Source organism: Brachyistius frenatus, unplaced genomic scaffold, assembly GCF_029030835.1.
Source record: "Brachyistius frenatus isolate BFR_SWC_R1_liver_20210118 unplaced genomic scaffold, ASM2903083v1 Contig_18, whole genome shotgun sequence".
Lineage (NCBI taxonomy): Eukaryota > Metazoa > Chordata > Actinopteri > Embiotocidae > Brachyistius > Brachyistius frenatus.
Window position 1 is genome coordinate 5,742,501 of NW_027210617.1, and position 26,603 is coordinate 5,769,103.

A 26,603-nucleotide genomic window follows, 5' to 3' on the forward strand; every position below is an offset into this window, starting at 1 on the left:
CCTTTAATTTAAATGATGCCCAACTCTATCCTGGAAAGGTTTTCACAACAAGTTGTACTTACCGTAGGACACAAATGTCATATGTAATATCTTAAAACCTTTTATATGGTAGAACCAGTCTGACCTCATGCGACACGTTCTCCTCATCTCCTCGGTGGTGTTCACTTGAGTGGTCTTTGGGGAGTCACTCGCCCAGTGTATGCAGTGCTGCTCACACTAATGTGTTTTTGTAAAAAGAAAAATTTATGTTCTCTTGAATTTTATCCGAGTGAACGCAGTTAAAAAAAAATATTCTCAAACAACTAAAAAGCAACGGACAATTGTATTTATAGAAAATAAAAATATGAAAATGTCTTTGTTCTTTTGGCAAAATAATCAATGAGGGAATAAGGAAAGTAAAAGTTTATTCAGAAAAACAAACGCTGGAAAGGAAAGCGTTTTTACAATACCCAGTAGCCTATTTCAAACGCTGTGACTAAAACGGCAGTCGGCACATTTCTATAAAGTGCAGAATTAGATGCTTCACTGTCTGTAGGCTCTTATTAGTGTGTGTGTGTGTGTGTGACCGTGTTTATTCAGCGGGTATGTGTGGGTCTATATACTGTATATGTGCTCACGTGTTCATTTAGTTTCTGCGTGCCTATTACATGCAGCATGTGCTGTAAGTATGCTGGTTTAGTGTGTTCATGCACACACACAAATAAATGCTCCCATGCTCCAAGTGGTGTGTGTGTGTGTGTGTGTGTGTGTGTGTGTGTGTGTGTGTGTGTGTGTGTGTGTGTGTGTGTGTGTGTGTGTGTGTGTGTGTGTGTGTGTGTGTGTGTGTGTGTGTGTGTGTGTTCAGTAGCAGGGCAGCACTGACAGAGCTGTCTGAAGCCTGGCAGGCTGCAGATTTGTAGCGCATTCGGCTGATCATCTTATCTCCTGTCACCGCCGGTGAAAGATTGGAGGAACCGAGCCCACCGTGGCCTACGCACACACACACACACACACACACACACACACACACACACACACACACACACACACACACACACACACACACACACACACACACACACACACACACACACACACACACACACACACAGAGAGTCTACTTTTCCTTGTTGCTTCTTTCTCTCTTGTTCACGCACTCATCTTGTTTTCTCCCCGTGTTGCTGCGTCTCTCTCTCCGTCCTCCGAACCTTTTCTCAGTAAATGGTGCTGAGCCAAAAGACTAATTATTACAGGCAATCATTTCGACATGAAATACGTACTTCCTCCTCACCGCTCTCCTCCCCTCTCCCTCATTTTCTTTCCCCCCTCCAACTCTTTTATGCTCCTACAGTCACACACAGTAATTCCATTCCTTGAAGTCCATTTTGTGGTGAATGGTTATTGCTTTCTGAGTGCGACCTTGGGGTCTTTCTTGTAAGCACAAGAAGTGTCCATCTGCGCACAGTGGGTGTGTGTGTGTGTGTGTGTGTGTGTGTGTGTGTGTGTGTGTGTGTGTATACGCATTTGGTGTGCAACCTTGTAATGCTATTGTGCACGTTCTGGATTGCCGTGCCAAAAACAGAAGGCTGATTTTACGGGTATAGAGACATTGATTTTTTTTTATTTTTTTTTTTTTCAGACTCTCTTTAGTGATATTTTAATAGCAGGGCTGACTGTTGCTCATTTACTAAAACAAAATCTGATGAGCCAAGGGGTTTTGTGAATGTGACATTTGGGACTGTGAATAGTCATTTTCAAGCACCTTGAACAAATGCCCTTTTCAGCTGTGAAATCTCTCAAAATGACCTGACAGAATAACCTCCGGATTTCACAGAGCACGAGGCTGTTCCGCTCCCACTCTGCTTCAAATCGTACTGCGAGTGTTTTACAAGAGGGGCATTTTCTCTGCCCCATTCTGTTGACTTCTTGATTTGGTCATATTTCCTTGATTTGTATTCCTCTTGCCTGGGATAACAAGGCAAGCAGTTACATTGTTTAGTTTTTGTATGTTTTAATTGTGGTTATTGTTATTTAAATAGACGTCTATTCTTAGCGGAGCGGAGAGGCACTTCTGTGTATTGTCTAGATTATGACCATGATCAGCTTCGGTAATTGTCGCGGCCAGGCTTACGGTGGAATTTGGCTGTGAAGCGGTGTAGGGGACGGAAAACAAAACAGCGTCAATGAGGCGACAGCATAGACACGTGCCAGGATGAATCCAGGCATGACGAATTGCAAGTTGTCAAAAAAACGTAACGTCTAGAGCCAAAATAATTAGTCAATAAACTTATTAGCTGCAGAAAATTAATTGACAGGTGTATTAGAAAAAGGGAGAGAGATGGGGGAAGTACAAACAATGATCAGTTGATTGATTATTAAAGAATAATTAGTCCTTTTTTAAACAAAAAGTGACAAACATTCTGTGATTTCAGCTTTTGAAAAATGATAATTTATTGCCTAAAACAATGTGAAGCTCCCATATTTTACACTTTTATGGTGTTTTATTTGCAGACTTGATACACAAGATATTTTTGTTGTTTTAAGTACCACAAACCATTTTGGTATAGTATTACATCTCCCCTCTCTCTAGAGCTCTACCAAGACTGTTTGTGTCTGTGTCTCCAAGGTCCTTTAATATCAACGACCCTCTCTTCTGATTAGCTCACTTATTCCCGGTGCATGCCCAGGACAACCACAACTTTTCTGCAGGCTTGTTAGTTCCATGCTGAGGGTGGACATATGACATGAGTGTGAGCTTGTGACATCACAAACATACAGGTTGTGTGCTTTTCTTCACGGACTGAGCTTGTCGATACTTTTTACCGTGTTTATAGCACCTAGAGCTGCTTTATAATAATAATAAAAAAAATAACTGGAAATCTGAATTTAAACAAGATTTGGCCTTTAATTTCACCATCATGGACGTTTTCACAGGTTTATATGGATTTATTGATAAATCACAAGCAATCCACTAATTAACTGGTGATTAAAATGATCTATAGTTGGTTTCAATCACGGGCTGCACATTTTAAACAGAAAAATAAATCACTCACAACAATCCCACTCATCTCTGTGCCGGTCGATAACTGTGTAGTCATGGCTCCCCTCGAAGCTCATCCCAAGTTTATGTCGTGATAAATACACTGGCAGCCATGCACACACACACACACACACACACACACACACACACACACACACACACACACACACACACACACACACACACACACACACACACACACACACACACACACACACACTTGCATTAGTTCTTAGCTCAACTGTGAGTGACTTCTGCCGAGAGGCAATTCCACTGTAATAAAATCTATAGAGTGGGAGGGGGAGGGGGGGCTAATCCTCACTACCCTCCCTCCACCTCCACCTCCACCACCACCCTCCTCTCCCACTCTTCGCCCTGCTTCTCTCCCTCTCCTCCCTCGTCCCTCTTCTCCTCAACTGGCTGGCAATGATAAATGAGTCAATTATGTGTGTGTGTGCATGCAGCGCTGGAGAAAGGGAGCGGATGGGGCCGTTATTACCTGTTGCGGCTGGGGGTAATGTTGCAGTATTAATCATATTCTAATTTTCCTCCGCCAAACGACCCCTCCCCCTCACACACACACACACACACTCCCATCTCCACCTCCCTCCAACATCCACCACCTCACCACAACCCCCCAATCAATCTATCTGCCGCCTGCAAACAAGTTGACGTAAACGGCCCAAGGCCCAAAACGCACTACCTATCTGGTGGGGAGGTGGGGGCGGGGGGCGGGGGGTGTTAGGGCAGAGTGTGTTTCTGTGAGAGAGAGAGAGAGAGAGAGAGAGAGAGAGAGAGAGACGGAGACGTAATAAGGAAGGTGTTTGTGTGCTTGGACCTGAACACATTTAGAAATGGAGGGTGTGTTTGCATATCCAACTACGGACATTATCCAATTTTAGAGGACACCGGGGACTGGTCTGGGTGTGAGGAGAGACAAGCAGACACCAGAGGACAGACAGAAATATAGGACCCATGGGAGACGTGTTTAGCTGCTATCACCTCAGACGTGTGTGTGTGTGTGTGTGTGTGTGTGTGTGTGTGTGTGTGTGTGTGTGTGTGTGTGTGTGTGTGTGTGTGTGTGTGTGTGTGCGCTGAAATGCTCACAGACTGAGCAACAGATGCAGGTTATGTCTTGAACATAAGAAGGGACAATTCCTTGTTTACGCTGAAAAAAAAAATGCAGATTTATTACATATTCAAACAGAAGTGGCACATTTCAGCCACTTGAAGCAGAAGCTTCAACTTCAGTGAAACTTGGCTAAGTGTGCCGTCAAAGGTGAAAGAAGAGGGAACGGTCGGACGGACAGAAACAAAGATAGACGGGCTGGCTGGTAATTGGTGAAGCAGCAAAATGAGGTGGAATGGGAGGACCATGGATATATTGAAAGTTGTCCAAAGAGACACCTTGGATGTGTCTGCCTGCAGTCCTGGCTGGATTTCAGCCCCCAAGCATGACTTCGTCTATTTCTGCTCTGCTCTAAGGTGATAATGGGCTGTCGGCACCCCAGTCACCCTGCTCCCTCCTCCCTCCCTCCTTCCCTCCCCCGTGACTGATGGGGGAGGGGGAGTGGGGAGTAATTTGTTGTCATGTTGCTAATTGCATTGTGTATTTTTATTTTGAGTATGATGCAAATCAAAACTGTAAAAAAAAAAAAAAAAAGTCCATCCTTTTCTCTGTTGCAGTTTGAAACTGGAGTGTGAGAAACTGGCCACAGAGAAGACTGAGATCCAGAGACACTACGTTATGGTGAGACACACACACACACACACACACACACACACACACACACACACACACACACACACACACACACACACACACACACACACACACACACACACACACACACACACACACACACACACACGCAATGTGTCTCTCCACATTCACTCACAACAAGTGCGGTGCCAAGTCCCCTGAATCCCTTTCATCTGCTAACAGTTGCCAAACAACACCCACCAAAACCGCACACAGGACCACACATGCACACACAAACACACGAAGGAAGGACTATAAAATAAATTTAAAATATCAGCAGTTTCAGCTCTCAAAAAAGTTGCGGCAATGCTGATTGTGTTCAGAGAGCAATTACAATTTTAGATCACTGGTTTCTATGGTTAAATGGGGGAACAAAGGGGCTTTATTAAAAATGCTGTTTATTTTTCTCAAAGAAGGCAACATATTGGCACAAGTCTTGAAGATTATTAAACGATACCCAACTACGTGTCTCTATGCTCAGATGTGTTTTTCTTATTTTTAGATCAAGCCCACAGATTTTTAGTGTCTTAAGTGTGAATTTATGCTTGTTTACTTACTGATAGTAACTTTGAGTTTTAGACTGCTGCTTATAGCAAACAAGATCTCTGAATGTGTTGGGTATTTCTTCTTTATTTTTAAGACATTATAAAGATCAAATGTTTTGTTGATTAATGAAGAAAATAATCATCAGAATGATTGTTGTAGATGTTCCTATAAGTTTAAAACATTTGTGTCTCATCACTGATGGCAGCACAAGTTATAGAAGTGAACATGTGACCAATGTTTTGAATCCAAAAATGATTTCTGGAAATCTGGGGAGGAAAACAAAAGCATCGATGTGATTCCTCTATAGTTGTGCCATTCAGAGGCAGAATAGATTGTGTAGGATGATCAGTAGATTTTTTTTTTTTTTCTGGATAAAGGACAAAACTCTTTTGTTTTTCTTTGTTTTGTTTTTTTAAGTCCGTAAACCTCTGGCCTTGATTTACCTGTGATCAGAGCCATAAACAACCACAGCTGACAGAGTGTAGGCTGCCCAGAACCTGCTGTGCCAAAAGAGAGCTATGTGGCAATCTTGGCACAGAGTGGGACTTGTGGGGGGATTGAAGTTTTAGTAATGGGGAGGAGGGGTAGCTGGCATCAAGCACAGGCCAGGTCTCCTTTGCTGGCTGATGATTGAGGGGAGTTTGGATGTTGCTAAGCAACAGGCGAAACTTGGCAAACCAACCACCAAGCAGAGCTGCCAGCTGCCAGCAAAGGCGTCTTTTATGGAGGCTTACAGGCAAACACACAGAAAGAGGAGCGTGCACACACATGCCTTGAAAACACACACTGACAGCGAAGCATGCACACAAAGCACATGGATACACACGCCTACACAGTTGCAGAGTTGTGCTATAAACACACACACCTGCAGGCACACACACACACACACACACACACACACACACACACACACACACACACACACACACACACACACACACACACACACACACACACACACACACACACACACACACACACACACACACACACACACACATATATGCGCGCTAACTGCCAGGAAAGATGTCTGGAGAGAGAGGACCCCTGCCATCTCCTCTCCCGTCCTGCCAGCCCGTTCTGGCTGCCCAACTGCCAATCTCATCTCTCCACAACCAGCCACGCTGAAAAGCAAATGTCAGCCTGTCACTTTTCAAGACATCTGACTTTAAAATGTTCTCCTTTTTGTCCATCTCTGAAGGAAGAGAGGTAGACTGAGGGAAAGGGAGAGATCCTCACCTGTCTGCCTCTGTGGCATTCAAAACCTCCTGCTTTCCTCACAGCTCCTTGCACTTTTGGATAAAAGCCAGGGTCAAATAGCTCACATTAGACATGATTATTGCAATAGTCTGTCACCTTCTTCTGCCGGCGACAATTTCCCCGCCTCGCTTTGGGTTTCTGGCCTCCGAAATACGCTTCAGGGTCATTTTAGTGCCATTGACTTTCAGCCGAGTCAAGGTGAAATTAGTGCTTTTAGGGACGTGTGGGCACTTCAGAGTGCTCGTGCTTGGGCTGGCATCATCTGAAACTGGGAGCAAAGGAAAAGGTTTTCTGCATACTCTTGGACTGTTGAATTTATTTGGGTAAAAGCAATAACTGAACTGCTGTCAAATTAACACGCAAGTAATGGGAAGAACTAAGTGTTTTGATTTGTTTAGAATATCGTGATCCTTTTTTTTAATGCCTAAACATTTTTTTTGTTCTTGCCAATGAATCCAGGGAAAACTAACAATACTTACCAAACAATACCAAACTAAACAGGAGTGAATACTAGTATGTTTGTGAGGGAGTATTTTAGCTGCAGGTTTGCTCTGCTTATGAGTATTTTCTGTAGCAGTGTGTCGATGTCTGGGACTCATTTTTGGTTTTGGGCTTTTCATGGGAGTTGTTGGCAATAAAAAATAAATAAAGAATGTAACCAGAGTTGGGCTGAATTTTTTTTCATTTGTCATTTCTCCATTTTTTTCTTTCAGCAGATAAATTGAACCAGATAAACGTCACTCCCTCAGTATATCCATAAGAAATGTTAAAAACTCTAAACCCACCCCACACGGGAAAGCTTTTGTTTTACAGTCTCATATTCCCCTTGATGTCCATTAATTTATATTAACTGATATTCTCTTTTTGTTTCAGTATTATGAAATGTCCTACGGCCTTAACATTGAAATGCACAAACAGGTGAGTCCAGGTCTTTATCTATATATATCTCCAGATGTCTCTCGATCGTTCGAAGCTTTACATCATTCTCCTGTATTTTTTAATTTTTTTAATTTTTTTTATAACTTCCTGCTTTCTTTTGCCCCCAATCACTTCTTCCCTGAGTAACCAATATTTTCAGGGAAGTCTGTCCTCTTTCTGTCTCTGCTTTTCTCCGTCTGTCTACCACTGTTATGTCAGCCCTCTCTCTGATGGACTTATAGAGCAATGTTATGCTGTGCAGGCGTTAATAGGATCCACAAACAGAATTCATTTCTCCACCACAGACAGATGAGAATACCCTGCCCTTCCCTCTCGCCCATCATAAATCCCTGTCTGTTACTCCCTCCCTCTGTTCCTCCATCCATCCTCCCGTCCCTCTCGTTGCCGCCCTGCTTCTCCATCCCCTCTTCCTTTTTTTTTTTCCTCTCCCTTCCCTTCAATTGATATCTTATTGTCTTTTTTAATGCTCCGCTCTCTTTATCTCCATTGCTTCACCATGCCTGTCTCTGTCTCTCTTCCTTTCCATTGATTTCTCTTCCTCACTCCTTATCTCCTATTTTTTTTTTGTGCCTCTTCCCGCCACCTCTGTCTCCTTGCAGACATACAGTCCGTGCTGAATTTCACTTTAAATCAGGTCACTGCCTTCCTGCCGTCTCTCTCTCTCTCTCTCTCTCTCTCTCTCTCTCTCTCTCTCTCTCTCTGTCTCCCCGCTCATTTCACCATCTCAATCGCCTCGCTTTTGACGTGCCACTGCCGCCACTCCACCACCCCCCCACCCCTCCTCTTCCTCACCACCACCACCTCCCAATCTCGATTTTCCTCCCCCGCCTTCCTTCTGTTTCTTCTTTCTCTATTTCCCCTCTCCCTCCCACATCCTTCGTTCATTGGCTGTCATTTCCTCAACCCAGTCTGCCCTTTTTCCTCCTTCCTCCGCCTCCTCTTTTCATTTCCCCTCTCCCATTTTGTCCTCCCCTCTTTATCCTCTGTCTCTCGATTGCTCATGTTCTCTCTCTCTCTCCCTCCTCCTGAAGATGTCATTTAGTAGTTGGAGTTCTCTAACAAGAAATCATTGTGTCTCCCTTGGGGTGGGGGGTGATGGATTCAGAGGATGGAGGGAAGGATGGCGGAGGGGTGGGGGGCACACTGACTGGCTGAAAAAAAAATGGAGTGGAGGGAGAGAGAGACGTGGGCAAGTGAGAGGAATGAGAGAAAGAGCATGAGAGAGGAAGAGCACGAAAAAGGAGGGGTGGAAGTTCAGTCCAGCGTCAATAAATCACTTAAGAGGGAGAAAGGGTTGGGGTGAGTGTGGGTATACGTATACACACACACACACACACACACACACACACACACACACACACACACACACACACACACACACACACACACACACACACACACACAACAAACAAACAAACACACTCACATGTATTCTCACACACACCAACATGCGCAGACACACACAACAGTCTAGCCGTCAACAAGATAAACAGCCTGCGGCCATAATGATGTTGTCATGATCTCTGCATGCATATCATTACTGGCCCTAACGGCCTTGTTGGGTCTGCCGCTAAACATGTTTGTGTGTACATGTGTGTGTGTCAGACATTACACGGCAGCGCTTGTAACACTGATTACCGTGTTAATACAAGGGAGGGAGGAATGGAACGATGGATGGATGGATGGATGGATGGATGGATGGATGGATGGATGGATGGATGGATGGATGGATGGATGGATGGATGGATGGATGGATGGATGGATGGATGGATGGATGGATGGATGGATGGATGGATGGATGGATGGATGGATGGATGGAAAGAGCGCCAAATGGAGTGGGATGGAAAGAAAGATGGGAAGAGAGATGATGATGATGAGGGAAGGATGGAGGAAGAGTTAGCTGTTGGCTGTGTAGTAGAGCGCATCGAGACAGCCGCACACCCACAGCAAGAATCACTGACCCCCAGCAGGAAACACACACACACACACACACACACACACACACACACACACACACACACACACACACACACACACACACACACACACACACACACACACACACACACACACACACACACACACACACTCAAGCTTGCAAAATGCAAACACACATAGGCAAACAGAAATGCAACGAGACACACCCACACCCACACACACCCACACCCACACACACACCCAAGTTGGGGAATCCTTTCTCTTTCACGCACACACACACACACACACACACACACACACACACACACACACACACACACACACACACACACACACACACACACACACACACACACACACACACACACACACACACACACACACACACTGTGTGGGCTGGCTGTGGCCACAGCAGATGCTGTCCATGAATATTTTAGCCAAACTCTCTGGCAGAGTTTCCATTTGCATGGACCAGATGTAAGCAGCTGAAATATTTACCACACTGGCCCTGGGAGAAGCAGGCCACAGCCACGCTGTGTGTGCGCGCCTGTGTGTATGTGTGTAACCTCCATGAGTGTGTGTGGTTTTTCCTTTGTGTTCCTGCTCAATCTTGGCTGTGCGAGTGTTTGTGTGTGTTTATTCATCAAAGTGACAGTATCTTTTTTTTTTTCTTTCAGACGGAGATTGCCAAGCGGTTGAACGTGATCTGTGCTCAGCTCATCCCCTTCCTGTCACAGGAGGTGGGACACACACACACACACACACACACACACACACACACACACACACACACACACACACACACACACACACACACACACACACACACACACACACACACACACACACACTCTCTCTGTACTGCCTTCAATCTTCTCTCGCTTCTGTGCGAGAGCAACCCACACAGAAGGCGTGCACATACGTACACATTTATCAATATCTCTCACACACACACACACACACACACGCACGCACACACACACACACACACACACACACACACACACACACACACACACACACACACACACACACACACACACACACACACACACACACACACACACACACACACACACACACACACACACACACACACACACACACACACACCCCAGAGCTGCAGATGGACAGAAATTCAAAGCACATTCATTTTCTTCAGTCACCAAATGGTCATGTGCATTCACACGATACTGAGAGCAAAAAGGAGTCCGTGTTTCAAAGATGTTATTTGTCAAAATATGAATACTTTTCCACACTAATTGTGAAATATTTTACATGTTTGTATTAATTTTACCACCTGCCCTTACTGACATCTTGGTTTGTTCCACAGCATCAACAACAGGTGGTCCAGGCTATGGAACGCGCCAAACAGGTGACCATGGGGGAGCTAAATGCTTCGATAGGGGTACGTGGGCTCCCCCCTCTGCCTCATAGCGTGTACCTTATACTCCCATATTTTTATTTTTCCTTCTTTTACTTAAGACTTATGTCCATTGGCCTACTCTAAAATATATTGATTTATTGGCTAATATTTCAAAAAGATCGCTTAAGATAGTTTTTGAAATTAGAGGAAGCTGAACAGCCTCAAAAATTACACAATTAAATGGTTTTGGATTTTCCAAATATTTAAATTCAAATTCGATTCACAGAAATTAGAAATAAACTTTAAACAATATTTCTTTTTTTTTTTTTTTTTTTTGTCATTTTAGCCCATTTGATTTGACAGCAGAGTGTCCCCCCTAAAGAGCCACTGGCTTGACCTTAGCATTTCTCCTCTCGTACACATCGCAGCAATTAGTTCCCTGCCTTACCTTCCTCCTCTCTTCCTCTTGATCACTTCCTGTGAAGCCACTTCCTCCAGTGCTTGTAAATCACCCAAATCTCTCTTTCTTTTGTCTCCTCTCTCTTTGCTGTTTCTTCTTCTATTTCCTCTCTGCAGCAACAGCTTCAGGCACAGCACCTCTCCCAGCATGTCCAGGGTTTGCCAGTAGGCCCACACCCATCAGGACTGTCCCACCCCGGCCTGGCACTTGGCGGAGGGTCTGGCCTGCTCGCCCTGTCCGGGGCTTTAGGGGCCCAGCTGGCTGCCAAAGATGAGAGAGCGCACCTAGAGGCAGTAGCCGCCGCCGCCGCCGCTGCTGCAGAGCACCACAGAGGTACAGGAACACTTTGAATGATGCACGTTTCATTTTGTATCTCGGTTTGTGTTTCTCAAAACAAAAAGTGTAAAAATGTATATCAGTTTGGGCCTGGGACGAGAGTTGGATTGCTCTCTTAATCTCGCTGAGGTAGGAGTAACGTAAACACCAAAGCTTGGCTCGATGAATTCTGATGATTAGTTTTTCTTTGGAATTTTGGCAGGACACCGGAAGACTGCTGATAATAACACTCCTCAGGGATACATTTCCACTAAATCATCAGCTGCAGACTGATGTAAAGTGATGGCGGATAATCTTACATTTGTGTGTGTGTGTGTGTGTGTGTGTGTGTGTGTGTGTGTGTGTGTGTGTGTGTGTGTGTGTGTGTGTGTGTGTGTGTGTGTGTGTGTGTCCTTATCTGTGTTTGCTGTCCTGTTGCCTGGTACCTGGATGTGTTGGATGCCTCCTGGAATGAACAGACCGTGAAGCAGGACCAGTGAGTACAAACTACTACGCAATCACTCATGTCAAGTACAATCATACCTGTCCACCCTTTGTTCAGTAGTTTGATATTGTAGGAAAATACATGAAGAATATGGGAATCCACTCCATCAAGGCTGCAGGTATTAAAAAAAAAATGTAATTAAAAAAAGAGTTATGATGGTTTTTAAAACTGTAAAATGTAAAAAAAAATAAAGTTATTTTACAAAACAATATTAGACAAGTTTTCATAATGCTAATGGTGTTTTGTATGTAGTCAAACAATGGAAATGTATAGACTGTAAAAAATGGTTTCTTTTCGAGATGTTTCCTGGAAATTAAAAGATAAAAATGTGAATTTGCTTAAAATAAATACTCTATTTTACACCATGTAAATAAGAATTTGGTATTCAGTTGTTATTGTTATCCATTGTTTATTATCCTGCATGGTTCATGTTGCCATAAATAAACATGATTTACTCTCTCACTGCATGTGCAAAGAACATTATGTTTTAAGGTCGAACTTTGTGTTGTTCCAAAACTATCTCATTTATGTTTTTGAAATGTTTAACTGTGGGATGTTAAAAGTACACAGGTTTTGGTAGCTTTGATAATTGTTTTTTTCCTTCAGTTTTGACATTTCAACAGACAAAAAAATAACATCTTGGCTAAAATGTGTATCAATGCCAAAGCTTGCTCCGACCACTCCAGTGTTTTCTGCTGCCTTAAAGAAAACTTGAAAGATTATCTTTCTTCATCTCACTCCTGCACTGAGCCGGCCAATCGATGCAGCCTGATATTCTTCCACATTCATCTCTGCGGCTTATGGGCCTGACATGATTTATGCAGTCCCTCTCACCTCATTATCACCCTCTTCCTTCCTCTCGGCCCGCACGCCCTTTTCCTCCACTCCTCCGTCCTCCCTACCTTCATCTCCTCCTCTTCTTTGTGCCCCCACGCACACGTCTCCTCTTTGCTCCTTGCCTCACTGCCTTGCTCTCTGCCTCTCTTCTCTCAATTCAATCCTCTCTCCTCGTCCCTCTGCTCCCTCTCTGTCAGAGCTCTCTGTCCAATGGGGATAAGGGTCGCTCGGCAGACTACCTCAGCAACGGCAAGAAGAGGAAAGCTGATGAGAAGGAGTTCATGACAGACTATGTGAGGATGCTTTCATAACTCTCTTAAATGTTTGAGTAACTGTAGAAAACTTTCACCCAACTCTCCCAGTTCTGGTCAGATAAGGACAGTGGTTTCTGCACAGTGGCAGACCTCAGAGACCTGCTCTCTTTTCAGAGAGTAATGGAAATGTTCACGCTTGCTGCTGTCATTACTGCTCTATTGGAGCGACAGCAGAACATCAGAAATGTTAGGATTTGAAAGGGTTCATGTTTAAATCCTGCATAGTTATTTTATTGTGAAGTTCAGAATTATTAATGCATTCGAAATGCAATTAAAAACGCAATGCCACTTGCTTGTGTGTGACTGTGTTTTGCATATATCTGCATGTAAAGAGCAGGACTATCTCATCTCACCTTTTCTGTCTTTCTCCCTCAGGGCAGCGATGCGGATAAGAGTGATGATAATTTGGTGGTGGATGAGGTTAGTAGTCGGCCACCGGCCTCCGTTTGCCTCACTTGACCGCTTTCATCTGCATACATCATGTAAACACACCCAGTAGGACCGTATGAATAGTGATAATAACAATAAACCCCCTCCGTCCTCCTTTACCTCTGCCTGCCCTCATTTAGCAACACGCACAAATATAAAGTACATAGTCCAACCTGTGTGCTTTTTCTTAAAATTCTTATATCGTGCATTCAAATGCAGTAAGTGTCTGTGTACATTAGATGATGAGATGAGTGAGCCTATACTCAGCTGCTGTGAGCTTTTACATTGTTGTGTTGGGTTGTGAAAACTCCTCTGGTGCCAGGATTTGATTTTTGTTACATGCATGATTTGTCAGTTCAAAGTGCTTTCAGATTTAGGCAGACTTTGGCATGTACAGGACAGAGGATGTGCATTTTCTCTCCCGCTACTTATACTGGGAAGCACTTTAGTCAAGCAAAGGCAGCAGGAGTATTTCAACAGAATGATTTCAGCAGCGCTCTGAACTTGTTTCAGAGCTAAAAAAAAATAAAAAAAAATATGCTTACTCATCTTTTAAAGTCACCATGACGATAATAAAATAAATGATGTAAGAAATATATTTCTTATTTCTGTCTTGTTTAATAACCTTTTCTGTGTTTTTCTTGATTCAGGACCCATCGTCCCCCCGCAGCGTGCAGTCCTACTCTTCGAGGGAGAATGGTTTGGACAAGATGCCCCCATCCCGTAAGGATGGCCCCCCACAGGCCAGCCCCACCTCCCTGGCCTCGTCCAGCAGTGCCACCTCCCCCTCTCGCGGCAAAGAGCCCCCACAGGTAATATAGATAATGAAAAAAAATTGATTTAGCTCCCTGGCCCTCACACAATCATCAAAAGAGCAAGTATTTTCATCATTTACCTTTTATACATGGAACTGCACATCAAAGCAAGATCACACATAATGAATGTCAATGCAGGACTGGACACTGTATTCTGCTGTTTTGTTCAGTTTCTGAGTCATGTTGGATATTCAACATCTCACATATTCGGTCTGCTGACATCCCACTGTGCTCCTCAGGTCCCAACTGCCCTCACTCATTTTTATTGTCTTTTTTTTTTTTTGCTTTGTCATTCTTCTTTTTCTTCTTGACTGGCGCCATCCCTCACTATTAAATTATTTTAACTCCATATACACTGCTCAAAAAAATAAAGAGAACACTTAAACAACACATCCTAGATCTCAATGAATGAAATATTCCAGTTGAAAATCTTTATTCATTACATAGTGGAATGTGTTGAGAACAAAATAACAAGAATGATCAACGGAAATCAAAATCATTATCCCATGGAGGTCTGGATTCAGAATCATAAAAGTGGAAAAATCAGATCACAGGCTGATCCAACTTCTGTGGAAATTCCTCAAGACAAGTCAAAATGAGGCTCAGTAGTGTGTGTGTGGCCTCCACGTGCCTGTATGCACTCCCTACAACGCCTGGGCGTGATCCTGATGAGACCACGGATGTTCTCCTGAGGGATCTCCTCCCAGAACTGGATCAAAGCATCAGTCAAATCCTGGACAGTCTGTGGTGCGACGTGGCGTCGGTGGACGGGACGAGACACGATGTCCCAGATGTGCTGGATTGGATTCAGGTCTGGGGAACGGGCAGGCCGGTCCGTAGCATCGATGCCTTCATCATGCAGGAACTGCTGACACACTCCAGCCACATGAGGCCGAGCATTGTCCTGCATCAGAAGGAACCCAGGGCCCACTGCACCAGCATATGGTCTTCCAATGGGTCTGAGGATCTCATCCCGGTACCTCTGGCTAGCACACGGAGGGCTGTGCGGCCCTCCAAAGAAATGCCTCCCCAGACCATCGCTGACCCACCGCCAAACCGGTCCTGCTGGAGGATGTTGCAGGCAGCAGAACGTTCTCCACGGCGTCTCCGGACTCTGTCACGTCTGTCACATGTGTTCAGTGTGAACCTGCTCTCATCCGTGAAGAGCACAGGGCGCCGATGGAGAAGCTGCCAATCTTGGTGTTCTCCGGCAAATGCTGATCGCCCTGCACGGTGTTGGGCTGTAAGCACAGGCCCCGCTTGTGGACGTCGGGTCCTCGTACCACCCTCATGGAGTCTGTTTCTGACAGTTTGAGCAGAAACATGCACATTAGTGGCCTGCTGGAGGTCATTTTGTAGGGCTCTGGCAGTGCTCCTCCTGTTCCTCCTTGCACAAAGGAGCAGATAGCGGTCCTGCTGCTGGGTTGTTGTCCTCCTACGGCCCCCTCCACGTCTCCTGGTGGACCGGCCTGTCTCCTGGTATCTCCTCCGTGCTCTTGACACTGTGCTGACAGACACAGCAAACCTTTTTGCCACAGCGTGCATTGATGTGCCATCCTGGATGAGCTGCGCTACCTGAGCAACTTCTGTAGACACCGCCTCATGCTACCTCTAGTGGTGAGGGCACTGGCAAAATGCAAACGTGACCAAGAAATCAGCCAGAAAGGACGAGGACAGAGAAATGGTCTGTGGTGGTCACCACCTGCAGAACCGTTCCTTTATAGGGGTTGTCTTGATAATTGCCTCATTTCCACCTGTTGTCTGTTCCATTTGCACAACAGCAGGTGAAATTGATTCCCAATCAGTGTTGCTTCCTAACTGGACAGGTTGATTTCCCAGAAGTGTGATTGACTCGGAGTTACATTGTGTTATTTAAGTGTTCCCTTCTATAATCAGTCTTTGTACTTCACTTTTCATTTGAGATATATCCCCTCCTCATCTCATCTCTGTTTATTCTACACTCTTCCAGAGAGAGAAGTCCAGCACTCCAGGCATGAAACCAGGGACCCCCATGTCTCAGGAGTCCAACACCCCAGGACCAAGTGGACCCCCACAGTTCAGACCTGTCCCGGGGAAGCCTGGTGTCGACCCCCTCGGTAAAAGCTTAAAAAAAACTGTAAAAACTCTGTGTTGTTTCTTGACACGTTGCTCGGGAGACCATAAAGTCTGATTTCTAAAGCCGTCCTCTCAGGAACACGAGCTTCCACTGCACGCTGAGGATCAATTAAAAACTATCAATCCGTATTTGCAAAGATGGGTTTTTAAGCCTGTACCGGCTTTGTCACATGAAGTGATTCTATCAAAACTGGGCTGCAGTAGTTGGTATGGATGTCAACCAGCTCCCCACCATCGACCACCATCTGGACTTAATAAGCAGCTGTGGGCAAAAATATTCAGCGCGCCTGACTTTTTAAATGGAAAGATTAGGAGTGGTGATGGACTGTGACTGTGAGCTGCTTTATAATGAGCCTCCATCTATTGCACTATGTCTCTTTCTTTTTTTTTATTTTTTTTTTCATATCACCTGTTACCCGTTGCTACTCACTCTCTCACTCACTCACACACACACACACACACACACACACACACACACACACAATTATTTATGCATGCATGCTTGCATGCACACACAATCGAGGATGTACCTACATGCGCATACGGAGGGCGTTTATGTGAGCGCACACGGATGTACTGTCTGAGTGCAGGAAGGTCTATTGGCCAGCAGGGGTCAGTAGTGGTCTAATGCTGCAGTAGTGATGTTGTCCTGCCTTTTGTTGCAGCTTGTTCACAGCCTGTCAGTCACCGCTGCCTCACACACTGAAAGGCTCTGCATAGGAAGTCCCCTCAATAAGATGTGAATCTTTATTCTGGAGTATGCGGAAATTATATATAAAGCTCTCCAATAACTGACACAATGTGTTGTTCGACTCAGTCAATAATTTGTTCAGTTAAGTAATTCAAAACCATTTACCTCTGCTGTCTTGTCTTCCCCTCCTCATACCCCCCCAGCTCTGAGTCTGAGAAACCCGCTGGCGGTGCAGGGAGCGTACCCTCCAGGCGCATTCGGCCTGCCCCCTCCAGGGGTGAACGGAGACATGCCCGGGGCGGCAGGCTACGGCGCCGGGCTCCACTTGGTCTCCCCCCAGATGAACGGAGCTGCTGCAGCAGCAGCAGCAGCAGCAGCAGCTGCTGCAGGCTACGGCCGGTCCCCTGTGGTGAGCTCCACGCTCTGCAGATAATTTGTCTTTTCCAGTGTCACTGTCACGTGTAATACCTCAGCATAAAAACCTGTCAGAGGGCAAATAGAAGGCTATGTATGGAAGAGAAGTGTTTTTGAGGGAGAGCCGCGGCATTAGCATTTATCTTTAAGAATCTACGACCTTGGCTCTTGAGAAGTCTCTTTACTTTTATATGATTTCATTTTATTCTGATCTTTCGGCTGATACTGTCTCTGTATTACCCATTTTAATGAGTCTCCTCTGCTCTCTATGAACCATGTATTTTATTTGTGTTTTTTTTGTTTTCTTTTGTATTACTTATGTGAAGGTATCTCTGTCTCTTCCAGGTGGGCTATGAGTCTCCACACCCACATATGAGGGTCCCTGGGCTGCCTGCCAGCCTGCAGCCAGCTGCCTCTGGGAAACCGTGAGTTTCCCCTTCCTCTCCTGCTATCACTCAAATCTTCACCTGCTCACTATTAACTGCACTCAAAAGCTTCTCCTCAGGTTTCAACTTCAGCACCAGAAGAGAAGAAAAAAGACGAACAATGACAGATTTTGTAGACAGGGGAAAGGAGGGAGGGGGGGAATTTTAAGCCTCCAGAACGTTGTTAGGTCAAAATAGCACCAAGGCTCCTTTGTTTAAATTAGACAATCTGTGTTTATACATACATTTTTAAAGTAAGTTCATCCCTCAAGCATATGAAAATGTTTTTAGAATTGTTGTTAGTAACGTGCCTGCCTCAACTCTACTTTATTGCTCGAGGTATTTTTCTTATTTCTGTAGATGAATGGCCAATTTTAAATGATGTGACGTCAGTGATATTTGCAGCTTCAACAGACGAAAGCAGTGCAATACAATATTTTTCCATTATCCAGACATCCTTAGTAAATGTTAGGCTTTAGTCACTAGATTTTGGTCTTTCAAAAGTTTTTCTAGCAAATGCAGAAATCACCAGTTCGAAGCAGATGAGTCAGGATGAGGGGGAAAAAAAGCCTAACTGTTCAGTAACTTTTACTTCTGTTTTGCCAAACAGCTGGCACATCCCACGTAGGATTACAGGAAATGTAAAAAAAAAAAAAAAAAAGATGGAGCACTTTTTTTTGAGGCACTTGTCTTCTTTCAAATGACATGTATGTGTAAAGTAGCCGTTTTAAATGGTACTTATCAAAGTTACTCACGTCATTTTAAAGACCAAATAAAAAGTTTGCCCTCGCTTGTCCCCTGCTGCCTTTTCCATCTAATTAGGTGTGTTGTCTTCCTCTTGTCTCCCCCTTCAGGGCATACTCGTTCCATGTGAGCGCAGACGGTCAGATGCAGCCGGTGCCCTTTCCCCCCGACGCTCTGCTGGGTCCAGGAATCCCTCGTCACGCCCGCCAGATCCACACCCTGAACCACGGAGAGGTGGTGTGCGCCGTCACCATCAGCACCTCGACGCGCCACGTCTACACCGGAGGCAAGGGCTGCGTCAAGGTGTGGGACATCAGCCAGCCGGGAAGCAAGAGCCCAATGGCCCAGCTGGACTGTCTGGTGAGACTTGACGGAGGAGGAGGGGGTTAGATGGATGTTTGCAGGCTCGTATTTAAAGTCTGTTGTCCATCTTGTGTCTAATAAGGCTGCTTTACTACCAAAAGTGATGCTCCTGTTTTTCCCATAAAAATACACTTTGGATGATGAATCACCTTCCTGTTGTCGTCCTTCAAGCCAAATCCTCCAGCGTCTTTATTTATTGCTGTGATTATGCTCCAGCAGTACGATTAACTTTATATTTGTATCCCATTGTTGTCAGTTTCACTGTACTACAATCTATATATATATATATATTTGTATAATTGCATTTATCATTTTACTGTGTCCAATCAGAACAGGGATAACTACATCCGCTCCTGCAAGCTGCTCTCCGATGGACGCACCTTAATTGTTGGTGGGGAGGCCAGCACGCTGTCAATCTGGGATTTGGCCACGCCGACTCCGCGCATCAAGGCGGAGCTGACGTCGTCCGCCCCCGCCTGCTACGCCCTGGCCATCTCGCCCGACAACAAGGTCTGCTTCTCCTGCTGCAGCGACGGCAACATCGTCGTCTGGGACCTTCACAACCAGACGCTGGTCAGGTAAGAGGAGAGGGAAGCGGACGCATCTGTCTAAACTAGTTTCCTCCAGACAGATGAGGAGAGCAGATGCATAGATAGATTATTTTCAGGTAAGTTGGGAGAGGAGAGAGGGCGTGGAGGGGGGGAAACGAGAAGAGAGGGAAGAGCCCACAGAAGAAATGGGGGAAATTTCAGAACCGTCCGTGCTGTCAGTCAGTTCCCATATTTAGTGTTTTAATCGGATTACAAATACATTTGAAATGTTTGTCAGTTTACAGTATTAAAACCTCTGTTACAACACTTTTTAAACTATTTTATCATTCAGCCTGTGTAGACACTTTCCTCTACATATATATATGCCCACAGGAGAAGTTGTAATGAATGTAGGTGATGAATACATTAAGAAACATGTATATCTGCTTCCCACTACATTATGCTGCGCAATGAACAATTGAATGCATTTATTTAGCATGCTTAATGGGGACTTAAAGTGTTATCAAATGAACAATAGAAAATACATCTTTATAAGTCTGTGATTTGAATGTTAGGGCTGACAACCTTTTTCGTTTTCAAGCCAAAATTAAGTCGGGATTAAGTCTGTGTTGATTGTCATCTTGTACTTAAACGAGATCAAGTCATTGGGTGAAGTAGGACAAATTGATTAAATTTTTTTTAATAAATCACTGCAGCACTTGCATACTTGTCAGTAGTTGTTGGCTGTGCCTATATAGTTCATTAGTGTCCCCCTCCACTCAGAATTGTGTTTTGAACATTGTTACATCTCTTGGATGTTGGAGGTTTATGTTCATGGTTTGACACTGGAAGATGATGTTCAACTCCACAGCTGGCCGTGCAACGTTTCTCTTGAGTCTTGAGGTGTGAAGGATTTGTGGCATCACGACTAGTTTAGAAGCCACTCTGGATTATTATTTTATTTTTTATTTATTTTTTGTGTCGGGAGGAGGTATGGATGCAACTATAAGAAGTTCTAACCAGGATTTTCTTTATGGGGAAAAAAACAAAACAAAAACAAAACATATTAATCTCAAATGATTCAAAGGAGACTATTTTTATAGAAACATGCCCGGAGGCCACCTCCAGAGAAAGCGAGAAGCTGGGAATGAGAAAAGCAATTGACAGGAGACGGAGCAACTAGAGAGATCTGTGTTTACGTCTCTGAAGCTTCCGTGTGTCTCCTCCTGCAGGCAGTTCCAGGGCCACACAGACGGAGCGAGCTGCATCGACATCTCCAACGACGGCACCAAGCTCTGGACCGGAGGGCTCGACAACACGGTCCGCTGCTGGGACCTCCGAGAGGGACGCCAGCTGCAGCAACACGACTTCACCTCGCAGGTACGCACACACACACACACACACACGCACACACACGCACGCACACACACACACACACACACGAGTCACATGCATTAACAATATTTCTGCAGTCCATCAGCCTGCTAATCATTAACCCTTTCCATCTCTGGTCTCTGCACCGTTTCCTTCCCCCACCATCTCCAGATCTTCTCCCTGGGCTACTGTCCGACAGGCGAGTGGCTAGCTGTGGGAATGGAGAGCAGTAACGTGGAAGTACTGCACGTCTCCAAACCCGACAAGTACCAGCTGCACCTCCACGAGAGCTGCGTCCTCTCCCTCAAGTTCGCCTACTGCGGTACACACACACACACACACACGCGCACGCGCACACACGCGCACACACGTCACAGGTACACACGGACTAGATTGATGGTTTGGTTACATCACCGCACCCGAGGGTGTTTAATCAGCGGGAAGCAGAACGAAAATCTTCTGCTCCTCATGATTTCAGAAACGCTCCCGTCCCGTTCACCCCTTCACTTCCTCAGAAAAGCAGCGGCTGCGCTCGGGCTTGTCCGTCTCTCGCCTCCCCTGAGGCTTTATCTGCTGATGGCCGTGTGTGTTTTGTCCTGTAGGTAAATGGTTCGTGAGCACGGGAAAAGATAACCTCCTGAATGCGTGGCGGACACCCTACGGATCGAGCATATTCCAGGTAGACCATCAAACACCGAGCTCTCTGCAGAACAGGCTGCAACCGAGAAGCTTTTCTTTGTTTAAAAATAACAATGAAATGTGGTGACGTGATGAGAAACCTTGATCTCTGGCCTGGCTAAAAATTTACTTGTCAAAATTTAAACATTTCCAGGATTTTTCATTCTCCACTTTTAAAAAAAAATTAAAAAAAATTGTTATCTTGTTTTAATATCAAAGGTTTATTTTGGGACACAAACAGATTCTGTTTTGACTTGAATAACAGGAGAATTTCTGTTCCATTGTTTGTACAAAAACTGGGATTCATTGACTTCCTCTCTCTGTTCAGTCTAAGGAGTCTTCGTCAGTTCTCAGCTGCGACATCTCCCCTGACGACCAGTTCATCGTCACGGGCTCCGGGGACAAGAAAGCCACAGTCTACGAAGTCATCTACTGAACTTTGATTGGTTTAGAAAAAACAACAACAACAACAACTAATAATCAGGGGGCGGAGCCAAGGCTCCCTCCGGCACCAATGACTGTACAGAGCGTCGGTGACATGGAAAGCAAGAGACATTCAACTTGTACTTTTGTGTTTTGTTTACGTTTGTAAAGGAAATGAGAAAGGGAAGCAAGGAGGCGCAAAGTCACATCTCTGGAATAAAACAAACTTTGATTTCAATGCTCTGAGAATGCTGGTTAGTCTATAGCTGCGCAATTGTGGGATTCCTCCAAAGAACTTTTATTTTTGTTCCCTTTTTTTGTCCTTTTCCTTTAACAAAATAAAACCTCTGTAGTGAACAAGAAATTAGCAACAACAAAAAAAATATTTTTTTAGCCTTTTGAATTTTTCGCAAACCAGTTGGATCGCATTGAGCGGAGAGGGAAGAGAAAGACGGAGGCGTGGGACTGAGAAAGCGTGGGCAGGGTTCTGGGAGGGGTGGAAAACTCTGGATGGAAAAATACGGTCCATATTCTGTGCTGTGTACGAAGTCCAAGCCTGAGTCAGCTTGGCCCGGTTTGGCCCGGTCTGGTCCAGCTCAGTCCACAGCACGAGGCTGCTCCTCGGGGCAGCAGATGCGTGGCAGATGGCGGCATGGTGTGCTGTGAGGCTCCAGCTATTTTTTGGTTTTTTTGTTTGTTTTTTTTGTTTCTTCCTTTTCTCTTAAGTTTCAGCAGCAACATGATTGTATCATCTCCAGTGCATACATGACAGAACAGGGCTTGGTTTCCTCTGAAGCGTCCTGAGACTCCGATCGTCTTTGTTCTTTCACCTTCTTTTTTTTTCTTTTTTTTCTTTCCCTACAGAAGAACAAAGACGAACTTATGCTGAAGATGTTTTAGGAAAACCAACCTCAAACAAAAAAAACTAAAGTCAGTTTAAACAAACAGGTACTCTCCAGTTTCAGGACATGGCCTCTGCTGCGTCATCTTCACCTTCAACACTCACCATTACATGTGTTTTTCTATTGTATTTGTTAGGGCACATATAGACAGACAGACCGGTATTTTCACAATTGCATCATGAACCTTGCTATATATGGACATGTAAATAAACTTCTTTAAAGGCAAACAAGGATGTTACCTGAGTTCGATTTGCTGTCGAGACAACAGAGGAGTGTGTGTGTGTGTGTCGGCGAGATCAGCCCAGTGTTCGTCTGTGACCTTCAGTGTTATTATCGGTGTTTTTGAATCCCTTACCTGATGGACCGATGCAACTGTAATGGTGTGAATGGAAGAAATGACATAGATCTGGTGTGTGTGTGTGTGTGTGTGTGTGTGTGTGTGTGTGTGTGTGTGTGTGTGTGTGTGTGTGTGTGTGTTTGTTGTACACTATTGGTTGTATTTCAACTGCGAAACCCGAGTGAGGCTCTTGCCATGTTTGACTCGGATGTTTGAAATTGAAAAAAAAGCAACAAAAAAAAAAAAAGCATTTGTTTAGCCAGAGAAGCGTGTTCTCACAGTGTGGTGCCAAAAAAACATCTTAGAACTATTTAGATGAGAAGTGAAGGATGTGAATGGTGAGTACACACTCTGACTCGCGCTCCTCTGTGATGGAAACATTTCTGAGGGAACACAAAGCTTCTCTAGTCAATGTCTGCATCCTCAGACATGTGAGAAAGTGTCTCGGGATTTAAACCCACAGCATGAGCAAGTTGTGATTCACGGCTCCTTTGTGACTGGAGCTCTCGCTAAATAATGCAGCCCTACAGTTGTGGGTTTTTTTGTTTTGTTGGGTTTTTTTTTTTGTGCAGAGTTGGCTTGTTGTGTGGTGAGACAAAGGTGATCTGCAGTACAAAAGGCTGTGGGGTGGATTATGATCGCAATAAAGCCCGGGAGGAAGTTCTCCAGTGATGATGGGTGTCGTGGGGATCGTCCTGCCGAGACAAAGCTTTAACTGCGAGGAAAGAACCTGAGAAAAAAAGAAAAGTGGGACGTTTTTTTTGTTCTTTCTGGAGTGCGGTCTAAAAAAGAATTGAGTGGCCTAGTAAAAAAAAAAAAAAATCACAAAAATAGAAAGTTAGATTGCATCAAAAAGATTTCCTAATGTCACCCGAGTGATTGTTTGAGGTGGATCTACCAAAGTAAATGCATAAAATCAAACCATTCATTTTGAAGGAAATTTGCGTGGATTGTTTAAGTTCATTTCGTAAAAAGAAATGAGTTTTTAACCAACACATTACATTTGTAAAATATTCTTAACATTTCTTGTAAATTCTGCTCGAAGCCACCAGACTCCATTCATTTATAAATAAATTTAAAAAAAAGAAAAGTAATTTTAATATGTACAACACTGGAGTTGAGTCTGGTGACTTCGAACAGAGCGATATGGGACTGTGGGTATGTAGCATAAAATCCATGTTACAGAAATACTGCTATCTATCAGTGATATTTATCAGTGATCCCTTATGTTTGTAGGTTGCCCAAGTATAAAGAATAAAAAAAAAAAAAATGCTAAGTTTATCCTGGTGAGCATGGTCAATAGGAAACCATATTATTACATTTTCAGGACATTAAGGACAAGACTCCACTATGACATTTTTTTTTTTTTTTTAACGCATTTTGGACCACATGCTATACCAAGATATTTTTCTGATATTTTGGACCAGATACTATATTATGACGTTTTTACGATATTTTGGAGAACATACTAAACTATAATATTTTATGATATTTTCATGACATTTTGGACTGTCATTTTTTTCCACAAATTAGACGGCATACTATAGTATAAAATTGTTTTTGACATTTTTGACAACATACGTATGAGTTTTTGTGACATTTTGAAGAACATACTATACTACGATATTTTTTTTTTACGTTTTCGAGGACATACTATAGTATGACTTTTTCATGATGTTTTTGACGACATAGTAGAGAATAACGTTTTTATGACATTTTGGATGACATACTATATAGTATGAAATTTTGTTAACATTTTCGACAACATATCATAGTGTGAATTTGTTTTGACATTTTGGACGACATAAAATAGTGCCATTTTCATGACATATTCGATGATGTACTATAGTATAATGTTTTATGACATTTTGGACGACATACTATAGTATAATGGTTTTTTTTTCACAAATTAGACGGCATACATATGACATTCTTCTTGATATATTTGACGACATACTTTAGTATGAGTTTTTATGACATTTTGGAGAACATACTATATTTATTTATTTGACATTTTCTACAACATGTATGACATTTTTTGGATATTTTGGTCAAAATAATATACCTTTTCATTGTTTTTGACGACATACCGCAGTATGAATTTTTATGACATTTTGGATGGAATATACTTTTTTGACATTTTGGACGACAAACTGTAGTGACTTTTTTATGACATTTTCAATGACATAATATACTATGATACGTTTTTTTGACAGTTTGGACGACATACTATAGTATGACTATTTTTTGCTCATGGGAAAGTTTCCATTCTCTTCTAATTTATTGTTTTATTTTTTTAAATCTCTTTCTCAGCACCAATACCCCTCTGGGAGAGAAGACGAGAAGAGAAGGAGTGAAAAGGAGAGGGGTGGAGTGGAGGTAAATATTAGCAATTCAGTTTTGCGTTTTTGTGAAGGCAGCACAAACTCAGATAATCAACTCCCAATGGTAACACTGTTTATCAACCCCTTGTTTAGGTGTTAGTTCATGGAATTGCAGCATAAGCTCTGCACCATTGTGGCTTCATCAAAAGGGACGCAGGAGACCAACATTGGGAACAAATGAGTCATCTACTTAAAGTACTCAAATTTTTCATATACACACCCTCCGGTCCTGCCCTTATTTATAATTCTGCCAGTCTCATTCATATTTCCTAGCCTTTGTGTAAGCATATTGCAGTTGCTAATTCAAGATATTAAAGGATCATTCAATAGTATCCTTATAAGTTGCAAACTTCTGATATTATTCCTTCTGTCTTCCTGAGGAGTTTCTGCATTTTCTTCCACAGCTGTTTTTTCCTTCAACCCAACTTTACCTTCTAGATTGAAATAAAATGATTGCTTCTGTTACAACTGTTACCATAAATTCATCCACCGATTCTACCTTTAATCTGCCATTTCATCGTTTTCCTGTTTTTAATGTTGGATTGCAATATTAGAGGTTATTTTGATATATGAGATTCCACTGCTGTATGCTCATACACAATTGCCTGGGTGGAAAACTCTAACCAGTTTCTTTACAACATCTGCAGCATGCTGCTGATGCAGATTTCAACCCACAAGATGAGCTGGCAGAGCAGGTGATGAAGATATACCTAATGCG

At 43.7% G+C, this 26,603-nt stretch overlaps 1 protein-coding gene across 2 annotated transcripts in view; it reads left to right on the forward strand.

The window, feature by feature from the left end:
* Positions 1–23,192, forward strand: part of tle2a (TLE family member 2, transcriptional corepressor a) — a 44,872-nt gene extending 21,680 nt beyond the window's left edge. Inside the window, exons 3-20 of one of the 2 annotated variants that reach the window (XM_069695093.1) lie at positions 4,706–4,769; positions 7,461–7,505; positions 10,142–10,204; positions 10,798–10,872; positions 11,407–11,623; positions 12,085–12,101; positions 13,145–13,240; positions 13,637–13,681; positions 14,341–14,502; positions 16,475–16,601; positions 17,515–17,720; positions 18,071–18,150; positions 19,005–19,254; positions 19,588–19,835; positions 21,020–21,167; positions 21,333–21,483; positions 21,764–21,840; positions 22,168–23,192. In XM_069695093.1, coding sequence (XP_069551194.1) covers positions 4,706–4,769; positions 7,461–7,505; positions 10,142–10,204; positions 10,798–10,872; positions 11,407–11,623; positions 12,085–12,101; positions 13,145–13,240; positions 13,637–13,681; positions 14,341–14,502; positions 16,475–16,601; positions 17,515–17,720; positions 18,071–18,150; positions 19,005–19,254; positions 19,588–19,835; positions 21,020–21,167; positions 21,333–21,483; positions 21,764–21,840; positions 22,168–22,275 — 2,179 coding nt within the window. In that variant the 3' untranslated portion in view covers positions 22,276–23,192. The remainder of the gene's footprint in view (positions 1–4,705; positions 4,770–7,460; positions 7,506–10,141; positions 10,205–10,797; positions 10,873–11,406; positions 11,624–12,084; positions 12,102–13,144; positions 13,241–13,636; positions 13,682–14,340; positions 14,503–16,474; positions 16,602–17,514; positions 17,721–18,070; positions 18,151–19,004; positions 19,255–19,587; positions 19,836–21,019; positions 21,168–21,332; positions 21,484–21,763; positions 21,841–22,167) is intronic. The other variant, XM_069695094.1, reaches the window with a different exon arrangement.
* The last annotated feature ends 3,411 nt before the right edge of the window (positions 23,193–26,603 follow it).